This window comes from Rhopalosiphum padi, chromosome 2, assembly GCF_020882245.1.
Source record: "Rhopalosiphum padi isolate XX-2018 chromosome 2, ASM2088224v1, whole genome shotgun sequence".
Taxonomy (NCBI): Eukaryota; Metazoa; Arthropoda; class Insecta; order Hemiptera; family Aphididae; genus Rhopalosiphum; species Rhopalosiphum padi.
The window spans coordinates 8,254,562-8,282,284 of NC_083598.1; the positions used below are offsets into that span (position 1 = coordinate 8,254,562).

The 27,723-nt window shown below is 26.0% G+C and overlaps 1 protein-coding gene across 1 annotated transcript; it reads left to right on the forward strand.

Annotated features, from left to right (window-relative positions):
- Positions 1-9,094: 9,094 nt before the first annotated feature.
- Positions 9,095-27,693, forward strand: LOC132923030 (uncharacterized). The gene is made up of 17 exons (XM_060986824.1): positions 9,095-9,376; positions 17,637-17,774; positions 17,846-18,102; positions 18,172-18,348; positions 18,436-18,636; positions 18,707-18,850; positions 18,919-19,234; positions 19,306-19,574; positions 23,683-23,841; positions 24,410-24,529; positions 24,969-25,107; positions 25,168-25,424; positions 25,491-25,667; positions 25,727-25,927; positions 26,007-26,150; positions 26,215-26,530; positions 26,917-27,693. Exons 2-17 carry the CDS (start codon positions 17,672-17,674, stop codon positions 27,168-27,170), a joined length of 3,234 nt encoding a protein of 1,077 aa, XP_060842807.1. The 5' UTR covers positions 9,095-9,376; positions 17,637-17,671; the 3' UTR covers positions 27,171-27,693.
- Positions 27,694-27,723: the final 30 nt, after the last annotated feature.

Here is a 27,723-nt window from a genome sequence, read left to right on the forward strand (position 1 = left end):
AATTAAAAAATCTAAAAGAATACCTTAGACCACGTGGTTAGCCGTTTTCCTTGTGTACGTGATGACTGATGTAGAAAATATAAATATTGCGTTGTAAGCATTCGCTCGGTATAATTTGTAGGTACAATGACTTCCGCGGTTATTATAATTAGATTCGATCGTCAATTTAGTCCTGAAGAACGCTAAACGGTTAAATATTCGAGATGTTTGGGCATGGACCTTTGAATAATATGTAACAATCATACACATAATTTTTTTTCGACGTATTTTTATGGATATACACGTAATTTAACTAAAAATCAAATAGTTTGTATTTTAATTTTTATTGTTCATATATAATTATACAAGACATTTAATACTTGCACTTTGAAGACGTGTCTATAGTTATATAAAATTAAAGTTAAAAAAACATATAAACAGTTTAGGTTGTTAAAGTGTTAATAATGATAATCACTAAATTATTGTAATTCATATTATATTAAAAAAGTTACATGTACATTGTACGCAGTAAATATGATAATTACTTCATATACAATTATTATGCTATTATAATATCTATATAAACCATGATCTATGAGTAATATCAGTTATATAATTTTCGAACGAGGTAGTATTGAACTTGTATGTATATTTTTATTAAAATATTTCTATTAATTCATATATGTATATTCTATGTGTCTATTTGTCTACACTACACTATTCAATAATACAATATTTGAATAACATCTATTTTCGGAAGTTAGGCACTATATAATCTACTATATGATGAAATTAAATAGAAAATATTTTGTATCCCTTTACCGGTAGGTAAAACTTCCTACACGAGTCTTTTCAAAATATTTTATTATATATCTTAATTTTCTCGATAAAGTTACGACGAAAAGCGATGAGTTCTACAAACTTACAAACCAACTCACTACACCCAAAATATATTTTATACACATATAAGTAGTCATCAATGGTGTATCGCGACAAGTAGAGAGGTTTTAACTAAGTAATTAAATTAATAATATATTTATTATTTTATTGTCTTTTTCTTTCTTTTATTACTTATTAATTTATAAGCATTATTAAGTTCAATATTTAAGTATAATTTATTCCTTAACTTCCATAGTTTTAGTATTAGCTTATTTTAAGTGTCCTTTTAGTATAATATTCTAATTGCAGGAGGGTTTTATATTATAATACAGTCAGTATATGTGTTCTATATATATGCAGATTATTTTAATTATCACACTAAAATATTAATCGCTGAATAATTGTCAGCAATTTTTAGTCAGTAGGTATACCTATAGTTATAAATTATAATCGACAAAATTAACTAGTGTGTTTACAATAAATTACCCTTCAAATTAACGAAATTGAAGATTGTTGCGAAAGAGTTACTATTTATGAGTTTCCATAAATTATATTCTGGACTCTAATATGTAATTTATAAATATTGAACTAAAAATTTAAAATTACAATTATCTACATCTTAGTGCCGATATTTCTCTCCTAAAAACACTTTATTACTTTAATAAGGTGATTTAAAACAAAACATTAAAACATATACACTGACGTGACGACGTATATGTTGAATTATTTAAATATATGATAATTGTGTTGTAATTGATCGCAATAAAAATAAAAATTTTAAAAATATATACGTCATTACCTATTGTATATCGAGATATGTCTTCGTTAATACTCCGACATAATAAATGTCATAAAACAATAATAATAATTAAAACATATATATTGTATATTGTATTATTTACTCAACAAAAATTGATTGCCGCCTATAACTAAGATTATAAAACTATTATTTTTATTTGATAATGAATTATATTTACGCGTAGTTTCATTGAAATTTGTTCCAACGGGTATGCGAGCTTACAAACTGCAACTTAAATATTATATTATAAGTAAAATAAAGGCCTTGATTTGGTTTGGTTTATACTGAATGCCCGTAGCCATAGATGTTTAACTTGATGTATAACTCATAATACCTAAATTAAAAAACACCATATTAAACTATAAAATTGTTAAAATAAGATACTATAGGATGAGACATGATGACTATATGAGTACCTAAGGATCGAACAACAAGGATATTATGTTATTTTCATTACCATCAACTGACTGCTGTCCGAGGCCGTTCACCTTATTTATATTATATACATATACTAAAATCTGTACACGGAAAGACCACAACATAAATTTATTTTAAAAAGGACATTAAGCATTATATACCTACTTCAAAATTTTAATATCTTTTAAAATATATATAAGCAATGTCTTTACCTTTATTATTTCCTTGACTTAAAGTACAAGTATGCATCAAAAACATCGTACTGCGCATTTTTACTTTAATCTTAAAACACTTATTCAATTGTTTATCGGAACAGCTTATAATATATCCTCCGTGTAATAATATTGCCCAAATGAATAAAAAAAAACACACACACATCGTATATACACAGTATACACTTACTTAATATAGTATATACTATATACATTGCCAAATTACGTCTTATTACACACAAAACTATGTCTAGAACGTATTACTTATATAATACGTAATTGTATAGCTGGCACAGTGGTACTTATGTTGATACCTGATGTCGTCGTTATAAATTCGAAGTTGTATTCAATCTTTATTGTTTCTATAAAATTGAACATTTATTACAGATAGATAGCTAGTTATTTCTAAACGTTTTTTTATAATAATAGTATTATATAATACAGCTTATTCGAGTTATTCGTGCTGTACTGTTATATATATTTATAATATGTTAATATTATGTTAACAATTATAAATTCAATTAAAAATCTTTACTATGTAATATAACATATTCGTAGACAAAATCAAATAATTCGAACTTCGAACAGTTGTATGTACCTAGATCATCTTTTAAAATATATAATATAATACAACGTATATGACTCAAACTTCACAACAATACACGTAATAATACGTATATGAATTTTAAAAAAAATCTAAGCGAAAAATTAATATTAAACAATCAAAACAACAACAAATACAACATGTAATTATATCTATATATACGTCATTTTGATATTCATCTAAGTACTATATAAGTACAAATTATATTATAAGCAATCGTTAGTCGTTACACACCTAATAACAGAGTACTGCAGCTGGGTGTATAATTTATATTAAAAGTTAACGTAGCTACATTTAGTTTAAACGTTAAAATACAGTGTATACCTGTATACCTATCGTAGGTACCTATAATACCTATATGAGTATAAGTTTATATAGTTTGTACTGCATATATTTAAATAATGTATAAGATTATATATTACAGTGCATAAATATCTGAACATTCTTGTATGCGTAAATAAGACAATTTCTGCAAGTGAGTCACAATTAGGAAAGAAAACCACTATTTTACCCAACATTATTAGCGTATTCAGTAATAAAATTATATATATATAAACATTTATATTATAACAAATACATAGATCCAACTAATTATAAGATGTTACTAGTTCCATAATGAGTTAAATTATAAAAATATATATTAGTTCACAAGTTCATATAATTATTTTAAGTTAAGAAGATTAGCATATTATCCTATTGTATTGCCTCTATCTTACAAATGTACGACAAAATAAATTTGCGTCCAGAAGTTCTAATTTTGTGTTGATAGTGTTAGTTGTTAAGTGATTTGACCTATTATCAAACTTAAATGTAGAATATTATCTGGTTTTTTTTTAAATATTTGGGTTTTGTTTGATATTTTATTTTTTAATGTGTAAAATATCACAACTTAAAAATTCACATATCTTATTTTTAAATTAAATTATCGAAATAACCATACGAAATAAATAGATAATAATAAGTTCTTTAGTTCAATTCACTATAATATTAATAGGTTTATCCTCAAATGTTAACAACAACACAAAATCGGAACTGCTGAGTCCAAATTTGCATATTCTACAACTGTAGTACGAAACAAAAACTATGCGGATTTCTTCTTAATATTAAAATTATATTAATATTTATTAACCAGATGATATCTATTATTTTTTTAAGCAATTATTAACCAGTAGGCTGTGTTTCAATATGTTTTCTACATACTACATTAAAATACTTTTACATAAATTCAATTTGATTATAATTTTAATTATTTTAACTGGGACCATTTGAAATATTTTTTAACTGAAATTGAGTTTGAATTTATACATGGGTAGGTATTATTATGAAATTATTTATTTTCTATTATTTATACCCACCGACAATGTTTAAATAGCACAAAGGTGTCCAACAAAGGTACTTATTGTTGTAGTTTTTCAGATACTTTAAGTCATGTAATATTTTCAAGTTCATTTTATTGATTGTTATATAATTTTCATAAATCCAAAATTAACTGTAAAATGTAAATAATTATAATGTTAATAACAATGCATTAAAAAATGTGTATTAATTCACGAATACAATGTTTTATAATTATATAACACCGTTTATGTTTATACATCCGTTTAACTACCTATGAAAAATTAAACAAAACATTTTTGATCGTAGGTAATAAAGAAATTCAAATTATAGTAAAACTATATAATATAATAATTAATAGCTTATATAGATATACATGTAATTAATTTTAAATTGGTATTTTGTATTAAGACTAATTTTATAATATGTACATTGTATATACACGATACACTAGTTATTATTCATTGTCATATGCATAAAATAATATACATTATATTATGATCTTATATATTATTTGTATTCGATTTGATTTAAAATACATAAAACGATGTATTATAGTACTAATTAAACAGTAAAACACTATAGTCTATAGTTACCTATATTATATACGAATTATTACACTTATTACTTTATACTTAATTAATAAATAAAACACTTATAAAATGTTGACCAACTCTTATTAACTGAATGATAATAATTTGTTCCTGCTAGCAAGTATTTAATATAATATCTTCAATAGACACAACCATTGAATCATAATATGATATAGTTGATTGTTATTTGCTTAAAAGATTTTATTTTTCTATAAGTATATGTATCTGAAATGTCGACGACAAATAGTATTTAATATAATATATAGGTAATAGTATAATACTCAACAAATAAAATTACATGCTTTATCTGCATTAAATATTACAAAATACAGATAACAATAATATACAAATTAAAATGATAAATATATTGTCTATGAAATAATTAGGGAGGCTATTTCTGAACACCCTTCTCGAGTTCATATTAACTTATAACCAAACACTTAATACCTAAATCACATATTATGAGAATTTTTTTGTGCTATACGAGTGATGTATACTGTTTTATGTTTATACCTATAGATACCCATATAAATTATATATACGACAGGAAGATATTACCATTAAATAAGTATAGACTATGCCAAATTTATTTACTAATTATAAGACCATACAAGAAACCTATATAGTAGATATACCCATCTATGCTCAATGATATTAAACTTATGAATAAAATATTATAACAATAATAATTATAACTGTCAATGTATATTGTACGATTCTTCCAGTAGTATTGTTACAATGCAAAAATACGTACTTGACACCGTCCTTATAAAAATCATCTTGTGTGAATACCTAATGTACCATTGGTTGTATACATATAAAAACAATTAATTAATGCATTAAGCGCACAAACATCAGATGAATATTAATACATGGTATTCGCATGTTTTTATTTGAAAGCGAAGGATTTTGCGTTTCGAAATTTTAATGTCTTTAATTTAAAGACCCCATTATTTTCGCATTCACTACCTCTCACGTCCGTGCAATAAAATACAACGACATCGACACCATGTCACAAAAATTGTAAAAATAAAGAAGTTTCGTATTGAATTCGGTATAATACGTTTACAATATTTTATCATAACTCTGTTACACTCGAAAACTTCAGTACCTTTATATTATTTAATTATAATAATTAATTAGAATTTATAAGTAAAATATGTGCATATATATGTCATACAGTTAACATTCTCAGGAATTTAAGCGTTACTCATCGATGTCATTTACCTAACTCTTATCTCAACGGAGAGAGAACTATTAAGTCGTATATTAACGAAGAGTTTTTTCGTTTTCGTTCGTCTATAAAGTATAAAAAAAAATTAAAATATAATTACTTAGAAACGCAGTAAAATAAACTCTAGTCTCCAAGATTAAGCTTATCAAAACCCGATATAATTAATTACATAGAAGTTTAAGATTTTTTTCCAGTTAATTATTATTGTGGTTTGCTTAATATAATAATATTATCATTTTTTGTTTTTAATACCTTAATTTTCAATCGATTTCTAGCTTTCGTTAAAGAAGTATAATGTTTTAATAACGATTTTAAGCGTCGCTTGTAAATAGCTGGTAATAATAATAAAGTTATAATAGTTATATACTTATCGTGGGTGTACGTCATGAATGCACGTAAAACACTTTTTATATAGGTAGCTTTTTTTCTTTAAACAAGTAGTTTTAAATAAATAAAAAAGGTGAGTTTTATAACTAATCATCATAACTGAATACTGATATAATCTATATTAATCAAATTATACATATGAAATAAGATACATAGTGTTATAGAAATTAGAAATTTGAGTAAATTATAATATATTATAATTATTAACGTAGGTACTTTTCGTAGTTTATTACATTTGTCCAGTTATCCATATCTCAATGCTCTTAAGTCTAGACTAAAATTTTTAGATAACTATAACTATTAAGGGATTTATCAATGATAAAATATCCATTTTTGACTTGTAACGAAAATAATATGTTCACCCAAATAAATTGATGAATAATTTAATTTTAATTAAAAGTGAATGAAAATAATTAAAAATATAAAACGTACAACTTACCACGGATACTTTTTTTTAAATTTATTATTTTTAAATTTATTCTTCAAGAAAATAACGGGCCTCTCTGAACATTTTTAAATCATTGTGTTTAAATGACATCTTGTATTTTTTTTATTCAAATTTCAACAGAAAGTCCTCTTTATTTTGACAAAACTTATAACATCTTGACAATTATAATTTGTAATATAATATTAATGGTTATAGTTTTATAATGTTGATGATTAAAGAATAATTAAATGAAATTAGTACATAATATATAAATATAAATATATGATATAAAAAAAAATGTGATTATATGTATTATTAATGTGTTTGAGTAAATGGATAATAAATAATAATTAAAAAGAGGTATGGAGCGCATTTAGTAAGAAGTGTGTTTAAAACTACTATCGATAGAACGATTTGGGATAAAATATTATAAATACATCAAGATACAAGTATAAACTTATAGGTTACCGTTATTTACAAAATAAATTTAGTTTTAATTTTTAAAATTTATAGCCACCGCTTACCTACCATAATATTATAATATAAAATTATACTTGATGCAATTTTTACAAGTGGCTAATGTTTTTGGAAAAGATAAAAGTCAACTATTTGGATTATTTGTACGATAAGTTGAAATAATGACGTCTGTTGAATTTTTGATGCTTAGCATTGAAGTCTAATAAATGTATAAAGCACCATAAAAAGTCTAATACAATATTTTTTTTATTGAGTATAATAAGTATTGATAAGACAATTTTTTGTCAAACAATACAAGGTGAGGTTATATATTTGTTTAAATTAAACAAATCGTTATTTCTAATATTGTTCTAATTATTATGATTTAAGTAGATAATATACTATAATAATATATAATTTAATAAAATGCATATACTTGTAATAATTTGGATACACTTGTAAAATACTATGTATTATTATATATAGAAAAGTAATATCATATTTTTTAATATATGTACTTGTATTATATCTGTGTAACATGTATTATCTACATCAGATTATGATCACTGCTGCTGCAAAAACTCGTCAGTAAATAGCCAATTGACAATTTGAATAGATTCTTCCGTCTGAATTCCTTTTAGGTATAGCTTTGTTAATATTCATTATTCAGTAGTATTCTTAAAATGATTTATGCCGCAATTGTTCAAAAATTGGTTACAATCCTGGAACTAATCGTAATGATAAACACGTTGTTCAAATGTCACGTTTTCTGTCAAAACATTCGCTTTTACATCTATGGGTGTACTCGAAATTGTATAATACATATAAATATATAATATAGGATTTCGAAAAGATTCTAATGAGATCGATAGTATCTCTGCGTACATGCGAAAAAAATACATTGCGTGCTGGAGTCTTGAACGGGTTTTTTTTTATTTTTTTTAAACCTATGTGCCTCCGATAGGTTAAATTCCCGCGGCAGAGTACTTATTATTGTGTATACGGTAGATAGATACACGTAGCGGGGTGTAGGTACACCAAGGCCGGTTCAATCATTTTGATGTGTTTTGTGTATAAACACATGTATTTTTTTTAAAAATATTTTTTAACAACAAGTACCAACAATAATAAAAATCGTATAGGTAATACCACAATCGGTTTTTATGCGATTTTGATGAATGTCACATAATATATAGGTATATAGTGTAAAATACATGTTATATAGGTACTTCGTATTACTATGTTATAAAACTACGGGTCACTGTGCGATACCCATCTATCTGGTTTCAATGTTGGTTGAAAAAAAATCAAATGACGACGAAATCGCGTGTCCATATTAAAATAATATTATGTAAGATATGTATATTATACTGAATACAGACCAGTGGCGCCGCGAAGATATCGAAAATACCATTTTGTCTCGGTAGGGCATCGTTTACTACCTATAATAAATGTGTATTCCGTAGTATGAATGTATAATAATATTAGTTTATATATAAGTTATACAGTGTATATTTCTTTGTAATGAAATACCATAAAAATATATTAAAACTCTAGAAACTTCCGCGCTTCCTGATTCCAGATTTATTAGGTAGGTCTAGGAGGTAAGCTTAGGCGGACGAGTGGTTTTGCAAGGAAGGTTAGGCCGCCGTGTACAGAATATCTCGTCGAATCTGTAATAATAAAATAATAACTAGATTACGGGGAAGCGAGAAAGAAAATACGGTGACGACGGCGACCGATATACGCGCGCGTGCAATATATATTAAGCCGCGACATGGCAGAGTAGTCAGTTAGTTCTGTGTTGACTGCGGTTCGAGAAGGTTGACAGTTTTCATTTTGGCTCGCCCGAAATCGGTAGACTACCACACGAAGCGGTTTTGGATTTCTGATTTCTATTCGATCCGATCAAGGTGATTGCACGAGATTCGATCGAGAGAACATTTTGAGCCTAAACCAACAAGCTACCCTTTTCCCCGACCAAATACGATATATATATAACGATATAGCAACCCGTTTTCGAATCGCAACGTACCAAGCGCATTATTTATCAGGTATTATAATTTGATTAATATGAATTTAATTCATTAAAACATAATATTATCAATTATATCATACGGTTTTTATTATTATTCGTTTGATGGTGTAAACAAATTACCTGTTGGATTTGTTTTCAACCTGTTTCGACAGTGCAATTAATCGTATACATAATATATATAATATAATAGATATACCTGTAATACCTAACTAAGTATGAATAGTGGTTACATATAATATTTTAAAGACTCCTGTTGCTTTTCATTCGTTCGTATAGTGAAACAATTATTTTGTAGGTTTCAGTGGATTTAGGAATGATGAAGTTGTACATTTAATTAAATATGATCTCAGACTATTATTCCAACTATTCCAATATTTCTAGACCGATAAGTACTTATGGGTAATAAAAAAACGCGACAATAGTGTACTCTGTTTAACGACGATTATCTTATAGCAATGCCGGTACTTTTGAGTTAATATCAATAACGCTATTCGGTTTGAGCACCGGGCACTTCGAGGACTCTTGAATAAATAAATTATAAGGAAGTCCGTTTACAATTAAAATTTACATTAAATTATATGTTATATTAACTACTTGGTGCCTTGACGCACGTATATGCTTCAATACATAAGATATTAAATTATTATAATCAATACCAGAAGTGCATGTATTGTTCAAATAAAAAAAAAATCATGTAAATTATTACCTATACATAAGCATGATTTAATCGTTTTCTTTAAATACGTTATTATTATACATACTGCAAATTAACAACCTAAAACACGTTTAGCCAATAAAAACACCAATATTATCCTTTTATTAACGATTGATTTGGATTGTAACTTTATTTTGCTTCTTTTCAGTTTCAAAGTTCACCCACAGAAAGTTTGATAAATGTTAGAACGATTGTACCTCCTTCATTAAAATTTTAAAATCAATAAAATGTTTATTTTATAAATTAATAAAAATATATTGAATTCTATTATACTAAAATTAGTATCTCATAAAAATCATGATTACTTTAAAATCTAAAGGTTTTAATTTATGATTTATATTTATTAATTAATATTTCGAGAAAAGTAATACAATATTTTGTATCGAAGTAGATATAAGTTCATTGCATAGAAATGATTCTTTTATATTTGATTTACTGTAATCAAAACAATACAATTTTCATGTTAACATCAATGACAATACAAATAATATATACCTAATACATTATTTAATAACCGTGTTAAGTATTATTATTTATCAGGAAGTTTATCATGTAATTATATTCCACCTTATATTTAAGATGATGTTATGTTTTAAATAAAAGGTGAATCGTTCTTATTTTTTTAAATTTTTGTTAAAAAAACATGCAGGTATATATATATAATATATATATACATTAACGCAACACGTACGTGCTATACTATTAAATTGAATACATGTTTAAATCAATTGTTCTAGAAGTCCTTTACAAACATTTTGAATAGGCAAAAAGTGTTATTTTGCTCGTTCATGTTGGGTATCTTTATATATATATATATATATTATACATTATACAATATACAGTCATCTTGTCAACTTCACGTACCTAATAGAACGTATAAAAAAACCGAAATTAATTAACTGGCTACTGGCTGATGTAAAAAAAAGTATGATTAAATTTATATTACATTTATTTTTGCACGTTTGTATAGTACAATTTATCAAAAATACTTTATTATAAGCGTATATCTACCTCTAATCTATCTATTTTTGGTAATCATATTGAGATAAAATATTCATGATATTAACATATCTATAAGTCTAATAATATTTTTATATAGTCATTCAATTGTAATATACCAGGAAAAAGAGTAATTTATTTGTACTTAGCATATGGGCGTATTTCTGGTGCAAATCATATATAATATATGATCATTATTATATATAATTAGAATTATTAATGATTATTAGTAACCACTATTTTTTGTGTGTGTACAAATTGTTCCCTATAGTAAAAGTTAGCAGAACAATGTTCTCAACTTAAGTGAAACATTAGTTCGATGATTTAGTTGTTTTATTTTTAAAATTCATGATTTTTTTTTTTTATAGATTTACTAAAATCAAAACAATATAATATTCACTTTAACATCAATGATAATACAAAATAAATAATGTATATAGAACTTTTTTTTAATTAGAGTATTAAATGTTAAATATTCATCAAGAAGTTTGGTACAGGAAGCACCTGTTGAACAATAAGATGATTTTATGTTTTAAATAAAATATACCCGATTATAATGCAATGAAACGATATTTTATTTCAACTGCTTATATATATATATATATATATATATATACAATTTGATAAAATTTACTCTACATAATAACGTTGCAGTACTCAGAAGTAGGTATTTTAAAAATTATAATTCGGTAGTATTATCGTACTTCAAGGATTACTGGTTTCAACTCTTTTTAATTTATTAGCAAACGATGCAGAACAATTATTAAGCAGCCATATTTAGACTATTAGATCATTAACGGCGATATAGGCTAGATATACCTGTATATTATAATAATGCCTGCGATAGAACTTGACCCTCGTCGAATCGTTGAACATTCACCGTGATCGATCCACAGGTTCATTGATATCGAGTTCTGCAGACATACCTAAACGATGATTTCTTGGTTTTTCATGTACTTAGGTACAATATGTATGGCACATTGCGAAAACAAGTAGTTTGATATTTACATGAAAATCGTGTTACTAATTGCTGTTGACACGGGAATTCAAATAATTCAAACGCAGACCGTATAAAATATAGGTATTACACAGGTATTATATTATTTATATTGTACGCATAATACCTACACAATCTATATGGGTAATAATGTTTAACATTGTATTTTATCTGAACGACGGTTTTGCGCGAAGCTTAAACAGAAATGAAATCCTTTAGTCTCGGCTAAATGAATAATTGCACATCTATTGCCTTACCGGGAATACGTTTGACATCCATATGGAACACATACTGCACATTTTCCATTACTCGCAGCGTATTTTGTATCAATTATTCAATGGAAAGTTGTTTAGACATTAGCCGTTTCTTCATAGGTATCATACACCGTACACAATATGCGTATTATTTATTTATTGCGTGGTGGTTATTTTTTTCCCTACGGATTATCAAAAAAATGTTATTGTTAATACAATTTCAAAATATTGTGTACTTGTACTGCACCTGTCGTTAAAATCTTTCTCTTTCAATAAACAATCGACGCCATTTGCACACAATACGCCTGTAAAATATAATCTTGGGTTTTTTTTTTCAACGTCGATTGCTTATTATAAAGATGACATCCTTGGCTGCGTTGCACTTATAGCTATAATGGGTCGATGACTGATTCAATACGCCGAAATACATATAGTTATTATCTCCTATTTTTCGCTATATTAAATAAAAATAATTTTAATATTTATTTATATCGTAAGTCTGTTGCTTATATTATAACTAATTAGCAATTACTATTTTTCTCTAGAAGATGGCCATCTACAAACATTTCCGTTTGGTTTTACCGCATTCGAATTCCGTTTGTGGTTTCGTGTTTACTGACTAAGTATTTTAATAGTCTATTGAATAAACACGCTAAATGTTGTTAAAAAAATAATAGTAATAACAAACTGACACTGAAATTGGTATACAAAATATTAAATAACAAGGAGGTAGGTAGGTATACTTTTTGCTACTCAACTGTATAAATCCAAACAAATGTCAAAAATATATTTTGTTTGTCATACACAATTATTACATATTATTATTATGTATTAGATTATTTTATAATATTGCTAAAATTATATTTTAAATAATTAAAGCTGAAAGCTTTGTATTTTGTTTTAGTTCTATTCCAAATCGCCCGATTAATTTGTAGTAATTTAAAAACGTTAATTGTGCTCGAAACCTCAAAATAGGTAGATATATTTTAATCATAATTATTTTGATGTTTAATTAGGATACAATATTTCATAAAAGTCAGAGATAATTAAATTATTTGGAGCATTTGTTCGTCCAAGGGCGTTTCAGGGTTAAGATTTCCTCGATTAATAAATTATGATACAAAAATTATAATAAATGCCGACACAAACGCGAGGTATATTATATTGTTGTCGGTGTACTTAATTATTTTTTAACGAGGATTAAACATGAACTCGATCAATACAACTAATATAAAAAACAAACTTAATAAAAAAAAAAAAAAATTATTTATCATTTTAGACAATCATGAACAATTATGTAACTATAATATTGTTAATATTTTACATAAATTACCTTCGTATACGAATGCGATTGTAGAAATAAAGGCAAGAACAGTTAGTAAATTGTAACTCTTACTGTAAAAATATTATCACAATAATATACGGTTACCCAAGTATTATAGTGAATAATTTAAAGCATATAGGTATTATGATTATTTATTTTTTATCATTATATATTTTAACTTTCAGAGGTCATCTCATTTAAATATTTATCACATATATTACATTGTTTATTAGATGTTGAATTTGTTTTATTTTTTTATTAATTTACATATGAATTTAATGATATTGGAACTTATTAGTTTCAAATAAAATATACAACTGAGAAAATGTACTATACGATTTAATTAATTTAATCTTTATGAATTAATGATCCATTATTAGGTATGTATTTTACATATAATATATTAATATTTATACAGCTTAAATTATATAATTTTTTTATAGATTATGATAGTAATACAATTCATGTACGGGGATAAATATCTACTTTTTGACGAGAGGGGTTAGACAAAATTTAATTTTTTTTACATAATGTTTTTAAACGATAAAATTAAAATTAATTAATTGTAAAATAATTTTAAAAATGAATGAAGTTGATAAAAGAATAAAACCATATTTTTAATTTTTATATTTTATTCGTGTTAGTTATATTTAAAACTGAATTTTTTCTTAGTTCATGGACATTATTGAAAATAAACGATTATACAGTGATGGTTTTTTTATACTTAAGATTAATTAAAAAATAATTTAAGCTGGTATTTTAAATTCCAAATTGTTAAATAGATGGGTAATGGGTAATATAATTACCATTTTTTTCAGAATTATTTTAAATTCATGTATATAATATATTAGGTAGGTAATCATCATAATATAATATGATGTACGATAACTATGTACATTGTATAGACACTAACCTATTACCAACCATATAATCGCGTGTTATCCTAACACATTTAGCACGCGTTAAAAACGCTAAGATTAAATTGATTGATCCCTGTTTGTGCATAAATGAAAAAACAATCTAATTTTTGAAGTGTTTTGACAATTGTATAAGATAGATAAGTTTTCGTTTATAATTTATTAATCGATTTAGTGTAATAAAAACTACACTTGAAATTTACATTAATTGCATTAATTAAAGATAATATTTAAAATATAAGTCATTAAAATTGGGATTAATTTCAGATAATATGCAAAATTACTGTGCAAAAAGAGTATTAGAAAGAATTACAGTTTTTAATCTAAATTAGCGTCTTAAGCCATATAGCATACGACGTTTTTTATTTTTTATGATTTTAAATAGTTGATTTATAAATTATTAATTTATAATGACAACGAACACTAACTACATTCATTCGATCACTGAACTACCTCACGAATGTTAATACTGTAAATATCAGCAGTAAGTAATGTACTTTACATTTTAAATCTAAATCATATTACTTTTTTTTTATTACATCTGTATTGAATTAAGCAGAATAGTATTCAAATTGAATCATTTTTTATTTTAGTTAATATTCTAAGATAAGTATATGGTTATTCATTATATATTTGTATAATATATGCGATTATATGAAAAGTTTATTAGTTAAGAATTAGATTCAAGCAATTTTTTTAATTCAAGTAGGAGTATGATTATCACACGCTAATACACTATATATTAATTGAAGTAAATTGAATTTATAATATTTCGTAATAATTGAAGACTGTAGAGACACCCAACTGTGTCAAGATTGCCAATAATTATTTATTAATATATTTTACAATTTTATAAAACAGGAATACTTTATTCATTTTTAATACTAAAATTAAATTGAAATATAAAGGTACCTACTTTTTCAAGGAAACATTTTTATTATTGTGTATTTTAAACAAATTTAATTATGCTAACTTATTACAACCAATTTATTTATTAGCAAAATAGTTATTTTAAGTAATCAAGTACCTGTTGTATTTTTAAAGTCTTACAATTTTGAGTAATATTAAATGTAAATAGTAAAATTATGTTTTAATGGTATGTTACAATTTTTTATGTGTTAAATTAACACTTAAAGGACCATGATTATTAATCGTGCAAGTACTTGATGTATAAGATTGTGTCGGTACTTCTGTCAGAATAAATAATATTACCTACCTGTTGGTGAACCTACGCCGTATTTATTTAATAACCGCAATTCTAATTTTCGTTATTATTATATATTTTTTTTTACAATCATCCAGTGTTGTCATAAATAATAAGTTTCCACATTCATAAACACAATAATTACTATCGGCTATGCGGTTCGTTAAATTTGTCAAAAATAATACTTGAACTAACATAATAAAGAACTATTTCCTGATGATTATGTTTTTCTAATATTTTTATTTTAACATTTGAAAATTTTTAGTTATACATATTTCATATCTGGTAGGTAGGTACACCCTTTTATGATGGCATTGAGTCTCGTAAACATACATTTTTTCCTCGTAACTAAATGTGTTATTTATTTATATATTTTAAAAAAAACATCGATAAAATTAAATAGGTACTTATTCAAAAACTTGTTTGAAAATTAAATTTATAAATAAATCTTATGAAAATGTAAACACTGTACTTAAACTTTGACCTAAGAAGTCAATATTCCTTTCGTATCATATAATATTATTGTATTATGTTCATATAATAATAAAACAAAAATTATGAAATCCACCTCGTTATATACTTTTATCTATATTATGAGTATAATAAATAATCCTTTTGAATAATTCAAAACTTACTTAAATAGAACAACATAATATACTGTGTGAACTATATCATAAACTATAAAGTAATAAATTTATTTTCAATCGAAAATAATAATATATAGAACGAGGACTAAACACAGCAAAATACATTTTAAAATAATAATAAAAAAAAATTGTCTATTCTTTATTTTTTATTTTGGCATTACAACAATCTTATTGAATTACGACGTTTTAACTGACCTTCAAAATAATTCCATCAGTGTTTTTATGTTTTATGCTAAGATACTGTTGAGCTAACACATAATACACATAACATTATTAAAATATTTCCACGCACCGTTGATATATCGGTAATTTCCTTGCAAATTTTCACGTTGGCATATTAATACGAAATGCGTGATCTAATTAAACAGATGTTAAATAAGCTTAAATCTTAGATATATCTAAAATAGAAAGTTTTAACTGTCTATTGTCCGTATATTAAAAATAATATTCGATTAAAATAATTTACACGCATTATATTTTACAAAACACTTTTATTAATGTATTCATGTCTTTTAGCTTTCTTATATGTATAGTGTATAGTACACTGTATACAGTTGTTGATAAAATATTTTATTACATACAATTAATTGAAGCAGACAAGACATATTAATTTAAATATTTTTTGCTTGAAAATCCTGATGGGTGTAAATTCACATTTATTGGATATATCGAACATTTTATAAAATACTAATAAATATGTGAGTATAAGTTATTATGTGATTGACGTCTAATTTACAAAAAATATCAAATTAAATTGTTCTATACAACATTTTTAAAATAAACTATTATAATTTGTTATGAAAACAAAAATATTTTATGATTATATTATACAATATTACAATATATATAAGCAAAAAGTCTTATTATCTCATTTATAAAATCTGTCTTGTAGATAAATTTATATATCTAGCTATATTATATTATATATGTACATGTATGATTGGTACTTGGCAACTTGATATGTTAATGTTTGAATGAAAGTAATATAAATTTATACTTTACTTAATATCAAAAACATTTTTTTTTTGTATATAAACTTATTTTGTAGTATGCAGTATGGTTATTGTCTATTGATCACACACGACGAGCAACATATTTAGTTCATAACGATAGTCGAATTTTAAAATACTGACTGATAAAAAAAAACAAATCATATTTTTATAATTTATATAGTTTCAATTACTCAACTACATAATATTGTTAATTTTTATTGTTACAGGAATATTATTTTAAAAGTATCAATAAAGTTAAAAAATGGCTTTAGAAAAAATCGCCATGACCCAGCGTGCGATGGTTGAAGAACAACAAGCACGAATTGGAAATCAAAAATGGACTCAATACTTAGCTGCCTTTATTGGTAATTTCTAAAAAAAAAAATATTTACCAATCAATTGAATGCGTTGTTTAATGTACCCATTTGATATATAGCAACGATTGGTGGGTTCATCGCGGGTACAGCCCTAGGATGGACAGCTCCAGCCGGTCCAATGATGGAAAACAATCAGTATTCATTCGTTATTTCAAATGAAAGTCTCGCGTGGATTGGAGCGTGTATGCCACTTGGTGCCATGCTTGGATGTCCGGTTACCGCTGGCCTAGTCGATAAATTGGGACGTAAAAACATGATGCTAATGTTGTCTGTCCCAGCACTCGTCGGCTGGGCAATGATAATATGGGCAGAATCTGTAAGTACAAACAAGTATAAGGAAAATTTTTTAGCACGAACACATTTTAACAAAATATGATTCTTCAAGGTGGCATGGATCTGTGCTGGCAGACTTTTGACCGGATTTTCCAGTGGTTCGTTGTCTGTAATTGTACCCTTGTACACTTCTGAAATAGCTGAAAAGGAAATTCGTGGTACTTTGGGAACATATTTTCAGTTACAAGTCACTGGAGGAATTTTATTCACCTATATCGTTGGATCTTATGTAAGTTTATATTATAAAATTAAAATATACATTCTTTGGAATATTTAATATGTAACGATTAATAATATTTATATTATTTATTTACAGTTCAATATATTTGGTCTGACTCTCATTTGTGGTATTATTCCAATCGTATATGTGGCTCTGATGGTTTTAATTCCAGAAAGTCCAAATTTCCATCTCATGAAAGGAAACGTCGAAAAAGCTCGTTTATCTTTAAGATATTTCCGTGGACCATATGGCACTGTGGACCAAGAATTGTCTATAATGCAAGACTCGTTAGCGAAGGTATATAAATAAATATTAATTGAATTTTTCTAGAAAATAGCAAATAATCCGTAAATATATTTAATTGCAGACTGAAAGAGAAAGAGTTCCGTTAATGGAAGCATTCCAAACAACTCCAGCTAAACGCGGTTTGTTTATTGGTCTCGGAGTTATGCTTTTGCAACAATTTTCTGGGTGCAATGCTGTTATATTCTACGCTACGTATATCTTCAAAGTAAAATACATAATACTTATTTTAATATTGAATTATTTAGTTATTTATTAAATTACTTTTGTTTATAGGAATCTGGAAGCGCAATGGAACCAAATATGTCCACAATTATCGTTGGTATTATGTCAGTAATTGCCACTTATGTTTCTACACTGATCGTTGACAGATTAGGAAGAAAAATTCTCCTTTTGGGTTCAATTATTGTCATGGGAATTTGTACGTTGTTAATTGGTGGCTTCTTCTTCATGAAAGCTAACGAATATGACGTATCATCAATTGGATTTATTCCACTTGTGTCCATGTGTGTGTTCATAGTCTTGTTCTCACTTGGTTTCGGTCCAATCCCATGGATGTTGATAGGTGAAATTTTCCCGGCACAAATCAAAGGTAAATTAAATATTATTTTTAATTATGTTCAATACGCATATTAACTTTATATTTTGATTTAAATTATTTAGGTACCGCTTGCTCGATCGCCTGTATGGCCAACTGGTTTTTCGCTTTCATTGTCACGAAATTCTTTTCTTCGTTGGTATCTGCCATTCATATATACAATACATTCTGGTTATTCACATTTTTCTCCGTGGTGGGTACTTTCTTCGTAATTTGCATCGTTCCTGAGACCAAAGGCAAGACGATGGATGAAATTCAAGAAATACTCGGCGCGGGCAATGATCTCACACCACCAACACATGCCAATGCTTCCATCGACACCAAAGGAAAATACTAAATTAGACCTTACTAAAGGATTAGAAAACCGTTCCATCTCTACCTTCCGGAATAGTATTAACATGATTGTGTTATTGAATCAATAATATTAATCATTAATTTATACAAACGAATTGATAATTGCATCTGTTAAAAGGTGCTATCTTTTTATAGACAATTATTTATTGAATAATCATTAGTGAAATCATTATCAAATATAGTTGCAGGAAGGCAGACTTGTAAACATTATCTCTTTCTTACAGCATAATATGACTTATGGCTGTGATCGTGATGTATACTTTTACATTTAGACAATGAGAAACATTATTAACTAAAAAATTATTTATATTGACAGTTATGTATTTATCAATTTTTATATCATCATATCATTATATATTTTATTTATGAACATATACTTAATCATTTCATTGTCATAAAACTGATCAATTATATTAATTTTTGATTTATGTTTTTTTATGTTTTCTTTTAAGTGTAAAGTCACCACAAACATTGTTTGATAACCACTGTTGAAACTATCAATTTGGACGTTGACAATGTTTTGGTGATTTGAATCTGTGATACTTTGGAATAACTAGCTATTTTGTATTATGCTAAATGTGTGTAACCAAACGAATAAGAGTCCAATGCAATGTTAGTTAATAAGTACCTACTTATTTAATTGTTTTTTAAGTTTTTAATTTATTATATGATTGTACTATGTTGTACATGTTGTACCTACCAATAAAGAAATAAAATCTTTATTGAATATACATGATTTCTATTATTTAAATGTTATGAATTCGTCGCCAACCTTTATGGCTATACTCACAACAGTCACAACCCTCTGACCACTTCGGATTATAATTATAAATAGGAAATACAATACACATACGACATTCGCATTATATTATGCAACACATCTTTTACTTCGAAAAAAAAACATGAATTTAAAATCTATAACTATTATGAGACTACGCGTAAGTATGGGACGAGTACATGTGAAATGGGACTAAATCTAAATACGTAAAATTTCCGTAGGCTATAGAAGTCTTTAATTTGTAATATAAAACTCAAAACGTGCAGCAAATCATTTATTTAAAAAGCGATAATATTAATATTATTTAAAAGAGAAAATAATACAAGTTATACAATTTTGTTATGTTTTTAGACTTTTTTTTTATAAATAATTAATAATACAATTTGGTTGAATGCCTTTTTAATAAAAAAAAAAAAAAATGTGTGTTAGATAAACAATACAATTGTGTATGATTTGAAATTATAAATAATTGAAAGTTATAGGTAATTCATATAGACTATTTATTTATAATATAGTATATTAATGCTTATCCCCCTTAAAATAATATTTTTAATTTGGTATTACTATTATACACCTATGTATAAAATTCTTTCCACTTTCTTAATAATTTTACGGTTTTGTGAGTTATAAATTTTGTTAATGACACAGCCATAAATTGAAATAGTATTATAATTATCAACATAATATTTGTTAATTGAAAACAGCATAAATACAGTTTTTTCCACATTTAATACTAGATTTCTATAATTTAAATTATTAATTACCTGACTAAAACTTCTCTAGGTTTTTTCATACACGCCATCCCAAGATTTATGAGAAAAAGCAAACAAGTATCAGTATGCTACGCGTGACTTATCCATCAATATTAACATCACGAATTTCAATTATATATATAATAAAAATAATTGGTCCTAGAACATTAATACACTACCCTGTGATATGCACCGTATTTAATTATACACGTGTCAACATTTGCTTAATTTATTTTCAGTATTTGTTTCCTGTTATAAAAGTAACTTTTAAACCAGTTTGAGCTTGAACTATTTATTCCAAAGCTAGGCAAAATGTTTAATAGAATATCATGGTTAAATGGGTCGAAGGCTTTGGATAAGCCTAAAAATATTTCCAACGTTGTATTATTATTATCTAAATTACTACACAGAAATTGAGAGACTTAATACAGACTATCAATGCATTATCTGTGCTTAAACTCGGTCTAAAACCGTATTGGTTTTTTGACAACAAACTATTTTTTTCTAAAAAATCAATCAGTCTAGTTTTAATATTTTTTTCAAATATTTTTGAAAAATTAATTAGCATGAATTATTTCCTATAATTATTTTATCCCCACTTTTAAACAAAGGTTTAACCACAGTCAATTTTAGGATATCGGGGAAAATGCTTTACTCAATACTTAAATTGTATATGTAAACCAAAGGATCCACTATACCTATATTTACATATACTTTATAAATCTTGACTGATTATTGATACTCTATACAAATCCGCTGCAGTATCTTTCTTGAAGTTATCAATAATCTCTAGTATAGTTGACGGCTAAATTTTTTCAAAAAAAAAAAATCATCAAATTAAGTATTATTATTTTCACGTCTCGGTTTTAAATTGATTGTTTTTTTTTTTAGATAAACTATTAGTAATATTTATAAAAAAGGTGGGCAGGTAGATATCGCTCTGCTGTACAGTAGACATGGAGATGAGTAGGTCAATATAATGGATGTATTAAATTTGAATGTAATGACAAGTGTCATTGACAGGTATCATTGTATACGAAAAACGATTCTGAACGGAGATGATTTGTAAGTCTAGGACAATTAGTAGGATATATTATATTATTCCCTATATTTAAATTGTATTCGATGTGTTATTTTATTCGATTTAGTAAAAAAATAAATTTTATACGCTCATAAATTTTTTTTTACTGTTATTTGAAGAAAAAGTTATGGAGAACCTTGTATTGAGTTTTTTAACCTTAGATATAAATAACAAAAATTGTATAGATTTTAAACTTCAAAATTCCTTTCAAATTTTCGCGATTTAGACATATTTTATAAACATATGAACTTTTAATGCTTATAAACAAAAATTGTGACTAACGATTTTTTATTGTTTTTTTACTACAACAAGAACAATTTATAATAAACCTTGTATTAAATTTTAAAGATTTTTTTGGAAAACCAAATTTTTTTTTATCGGCATTTCAAGAAAAAAAATTTAGAAAAATCAAAAATTTCAATGGCTTATAAATATGTAGTTTAAAAAAATTCTAAATATTTTGAAAATTTTATCTTAAATAGATTACGCTAATATAAACATTTGGTGAAAATTTCAAGTATGTATTATAATGATTCGTTTTTGAGTTACAGCAAAATCAAAAAATCGATTTTGTCAAAAAATGTTTATGCGTAAAAAATTCCGTTTTTCCGTTACTTTTTCAGGGTTTTTCCTGATGCTTTTGAAAATTACTGAAAATTTTTTACTTTTGACCCCCCAAAGTACCAACTAGATTCAATTTCCTAGATCCATTTTCCTTTTCAAAAAAGGGCTGAAGTCAAAAATCAAAGCACTATTACTAGGTACTCCAAAACGTGATGACGCACAAAAATAAAAAATAAATTAAAAAAAAACACACATCATTGTAAAATCCATACATTCATCTTTCTGTTCAGAATCTAAAATAAAATATTAAACATATTGAATGCTTTAATTAGATCTGTTTTGGCATTTATTTCAATTTCGTTATATTTTAGTGCGATTGTTTAATCTTTTGATTTACATTTAGGCCATTTAGCACTGGTACCTTCATATATTAGTTTTCATGTTAATTTCTGGTTGGAAGTAACTACATTATTGAATTTTTCATAATAGCTATCGATTTATATTACATTTTCTAATGATAATTTTCAAGTTAATTGTTCAGTTAAAAAACTTAAAAACATTATAATGCAATGAAAATCTAACCTATATTGGCTATACTCAATAAATGATACAAAGTTGAAAAAAAGTAAGTTTAAATGTACGCTCAACATTGTAGGTAGGTATTAAAGGGATTGGAAGTAGATAGTGATTTTCTGTCTTTATCTAGATTTTTGATTTTAATTTCTCCTTGAAAGCAGGCTTGATAGATACTCCCTTCCTTCGTTTTAAAGTCTAGTACACATTTTTAACTTATTTACTTATTAATTTATATTGTATTATTTAGTATATACATATTGTGAATGTCTTTTAAAAAATAAAAATACTTCTCCAAAAATTGAAACATTGATTTTTTTTTAATTATCTACTCATTTAGGCGGATGAGATAAAACCAAAAATTTGTGGAAAGTCGATCTCAAGTAGACTTGACGACGAATTAAAATCTGTTTATTATGTTTTTAAAATTCTAATCGCTTCACTAGATCAATCGGCGGGTTGTAATGAAAACATATCTAAATTTATTCCTACATTCCACGTATGTTAGACCAAGACAAAAAAGTCATCGCTTCCAATTTATAGTTTACAATTTATTATATAAAAATTTGGTTGTAAGGCTCCCTCTCCACCACATTAAGCTAAACAAGTTTTCTAAAGAGTGTACCTATTATTTACTCACTGAAATAGACATACAAATTATAAGCATATACTATTAAGTCTATGCTCAACGCTGACTAAAAATTGTACGACCAAGTCAATGTACAAGCCACAAAAAATACAAAATATGCCCATCAACTAGCGCCGTAAGTCTAATGTTTATAGCAATATAATATGTTCATAAAATTATGTTCTATACTTCTATGCAACTGTAATACAGTCGAGTCAACAATTATTTACCAATTGCTTATCATTATTCCCCGCGATTCTCCTTCTTGTTATCAATTATTATTACATACACATAATGATAATATATTATTTAAACACTTATATCAATGACATTGACACCGCGCTATTAGGTCAATTTCAAATTTAATATTTATAATAACATCATAGATTACTTCGTGGATACTAAACTTCAATACATTTTACCTTATAGAAGTACATAGATAGATCATAACATGAATAATATATTTGAGGAAAGAAGTAGAGTATGTGACTATGATGACAATCATGTTGCTTCTAGTTTCAGACGTCCCGATGATGAAGATGAAGTTGAAAAACCAAAAGTATTATACATATTATTATCGTTATTTTTGTTATTTTTAAAGAACTGTTTCACTTCTTGGCCATTGCACTTAGATTCTACTATTGTTAGCTAACATGTGTTTTATATTGTAGGTAATAATAGGCAGTTCACATTAAAGAATAATTTCTTTTTTAATTATAATAAATTATTTATGTACAGTGGATTCCTCCTAATGTGGGCACCGGTTAATATGGGCATCCGCTTAATATGGGCAAAATGTTCTGGTCCCAATACAAATAATTAATGCAATTGATTTTGGTTTTTATTGACAACTGCTTAATGTGGGCAAACAGGGCTGGTCTCAACGTGCCCACATTAAACGTAATCCACTGTATAAATAAAATACATTTTTTTTGCCACTTGTGTTTTGTACATAAAAAAGTTGTATACTAAATGTATTAGGCATTCAATAATTACAGAAAGTTTATAGTGAAAAAAGTCCACTTATTAACAAGACTGTTTCTAAAACTATAACAACAGCTCAACAAATTGCTGCTGAGAGCATGGAGTCTCAAATACAAACTCAAAAAGGAAATCAGTATTTGGCTGCATTAATTGGTAGGTTGAAAATTATAATAGTCTTCATCAAAAAATAAATTATTTGTAATATGATTGTAGTTACTATTGGAGGGTTCATCATGGGTACGACACTTGGATGGACAGCTCCTGCAGGTCCAATGATGGAAAACGGCCAATATGGATTCCAAATTACTGTGGAAAATGTTTCATGGATAGCGTCAGTCATGCCACTTGGTGCCATGCTTGGATGTCCAGTTATGGCTGGTCTGGTCAACAAATTAGGACGTAAACATCTTATGATAATGTTAACCATACCTACACTTGCTGGTTGGGCAATGATAATATGGGCTAAATCTGTAAGTATTAATTTGTTTTTAAACCAATTTTAATGAAAACTTTTGATGTTGATAATATTCTCTAAGGTGGTATGGATTTGTGTCGGAAGATTTTTAACCGGATTTTCTAATGGTTCATACTCTGTTATTATACCTCTGTACACTTCAGAAATAGCTGAAAAGGAAATCCGTGGTACTTTAGGTACTTATTTTCAATTGCAAGTTAATGCAGGAATCTTGTTCGCATATGTTATGGGATCCTATGTAAGTCTATATAATTGTTTTGTTTTATTTTTAATTTAAATGTTACTTTTTTTTTTCAGCTCGATGTATTTGGTCTATCTATTGCTTGTGCAATCATTCCAGTAATTTATTTATGTTTAATGTTTTTAATACCAGAAAGTCCAATTTTCTATCTTATGAAAGGAGATGTTGAAAAAGCTCGAATATCATTGAAATTTTTCCGTAAGCCTGTTGATTGTGTAGATCAAGAATTAAATACCATGCAGAGTGCATTAGCTAAAGTACAAAACACATATATAAAATCACACATTTTAATAGTTATTTAGTTATGAATTAAGTAAACAGTAAATTTATTTTTAGACTGAAAGAGAAAGAGTTCCAATCATGGAAGCATTCCAAACTACACCAGCCAAACGAGGATTGTTCTTAGGTCTTGGAGTTATGGTTTTTCAACAGTTTTGTGGATGTAACGCTGTTATTTTCTATGCCACTACTATCTTCAATGTAATTTTATTTATAAATTCATTAAATTGAATTATTCATAATAATTCTATACCATTTATTGTAGGCAACTGGGAGTACAATTTCATCAAACACCTCCACAATTATTATTGGTATCATGGCTGTTTTGTCTACATATGTATCAACACTTGTTGTTGATAAATTGGGACGAAAAATTCTGCTGTTGTATTCTGTTGTTGCAATGGGAATTAGTACATTCCTTATTGGTGTATTTTTTTATGGAAAGGAATCCCATTACAATGTTTCTTCTATTGGATTTATTCCATTGATATCATTATGTATATTCATAATATTATTTTCTATTGGTTTTGGTCCTATCCCGTGGATGTTAATGGGTGAAATATTCCCAGCTCAAATTAAAGGTAATGATTAAAATCTAATGATATAATATTGATTTTATGACAATATAAGACATAGTATTATTCAGTAGCATACACTAACTGTGAACGTGAACTAACTGATTATATTCTTTAATATTATGGTCTATTTAGATTTTAGATTTATAAAAACTTAATTTCTTATAAATATTTGTAGTTAATTTTAATAAATATAATTTATTACCTATATTATAATTTATAAAAATTAACTGTACAAATATTTATAAGAAATTAAGTTTTTATAAATCTAAAATCTAAATAGACCATAATATTAAAGAATATATCATTTTTGTTTTGAAGAAAAAATACTCTACAAAAACCTTGCATTATTTATTAATTAATAATTCTACTTGATCATGTTTTTTTTATAGGTATTGCCAGCTCAATAGTTTGCATGTCAAACTGGCTTTTTGTTTTCTTGGTTACCAAATTTTTCACATTATTAGTCTCTGCTATTTATTTATACAACACATTTTGGCTATTCACATTATTCAGTGTATTGGGAACATTCTTTGTGGTGTTTATTGTACCTGAAACCAAAGGGAAGACCATGGAAGAAATTCAAGAATTGCTTGGGGCTGATCTTATTCCACTATTAACAGAAAATCATGATGTCTTAGAATAATATATTATCAAATATTATTATTTATATTTTAAAATTAAACAATTTTATATTATTTATCCGCCAGTCATCATATATTATTATTATTATTATAAAATTGTGTATGATCATTTTTAGTAATTTACTAATAGAAATATTTACATGTTTTTATCAATAACAAACATTTAATGTTTACCTGTTTTACTAACATATATGTTTTAATTATTGGATCTGTTTAAATGGTTTTAAATTGTTTTCTATTAAATTTATAGTTTAATGTATAATATTTTATATATATTTTTTTTACTGATTACTTTAAAGCTTATAATGTGATGAAATTTTTTAGTATTAGCTTAAATTTCTAATTTTTGGAACATTTCCAGTTTTCCACGGATTAAATATATTATCTGCCGCTCCTATTATTATTATTATTATTAATGTATTTCTAATTAGTGTGCCAATTTAAATCTGTGATATCTTAAGACTTATTTATTGTATAAAAACATGTATGTAATTTAATATATTAATATATATCATTTTATGAGTATTTATCTTGTTTTTTTTTTTTATGAAACAA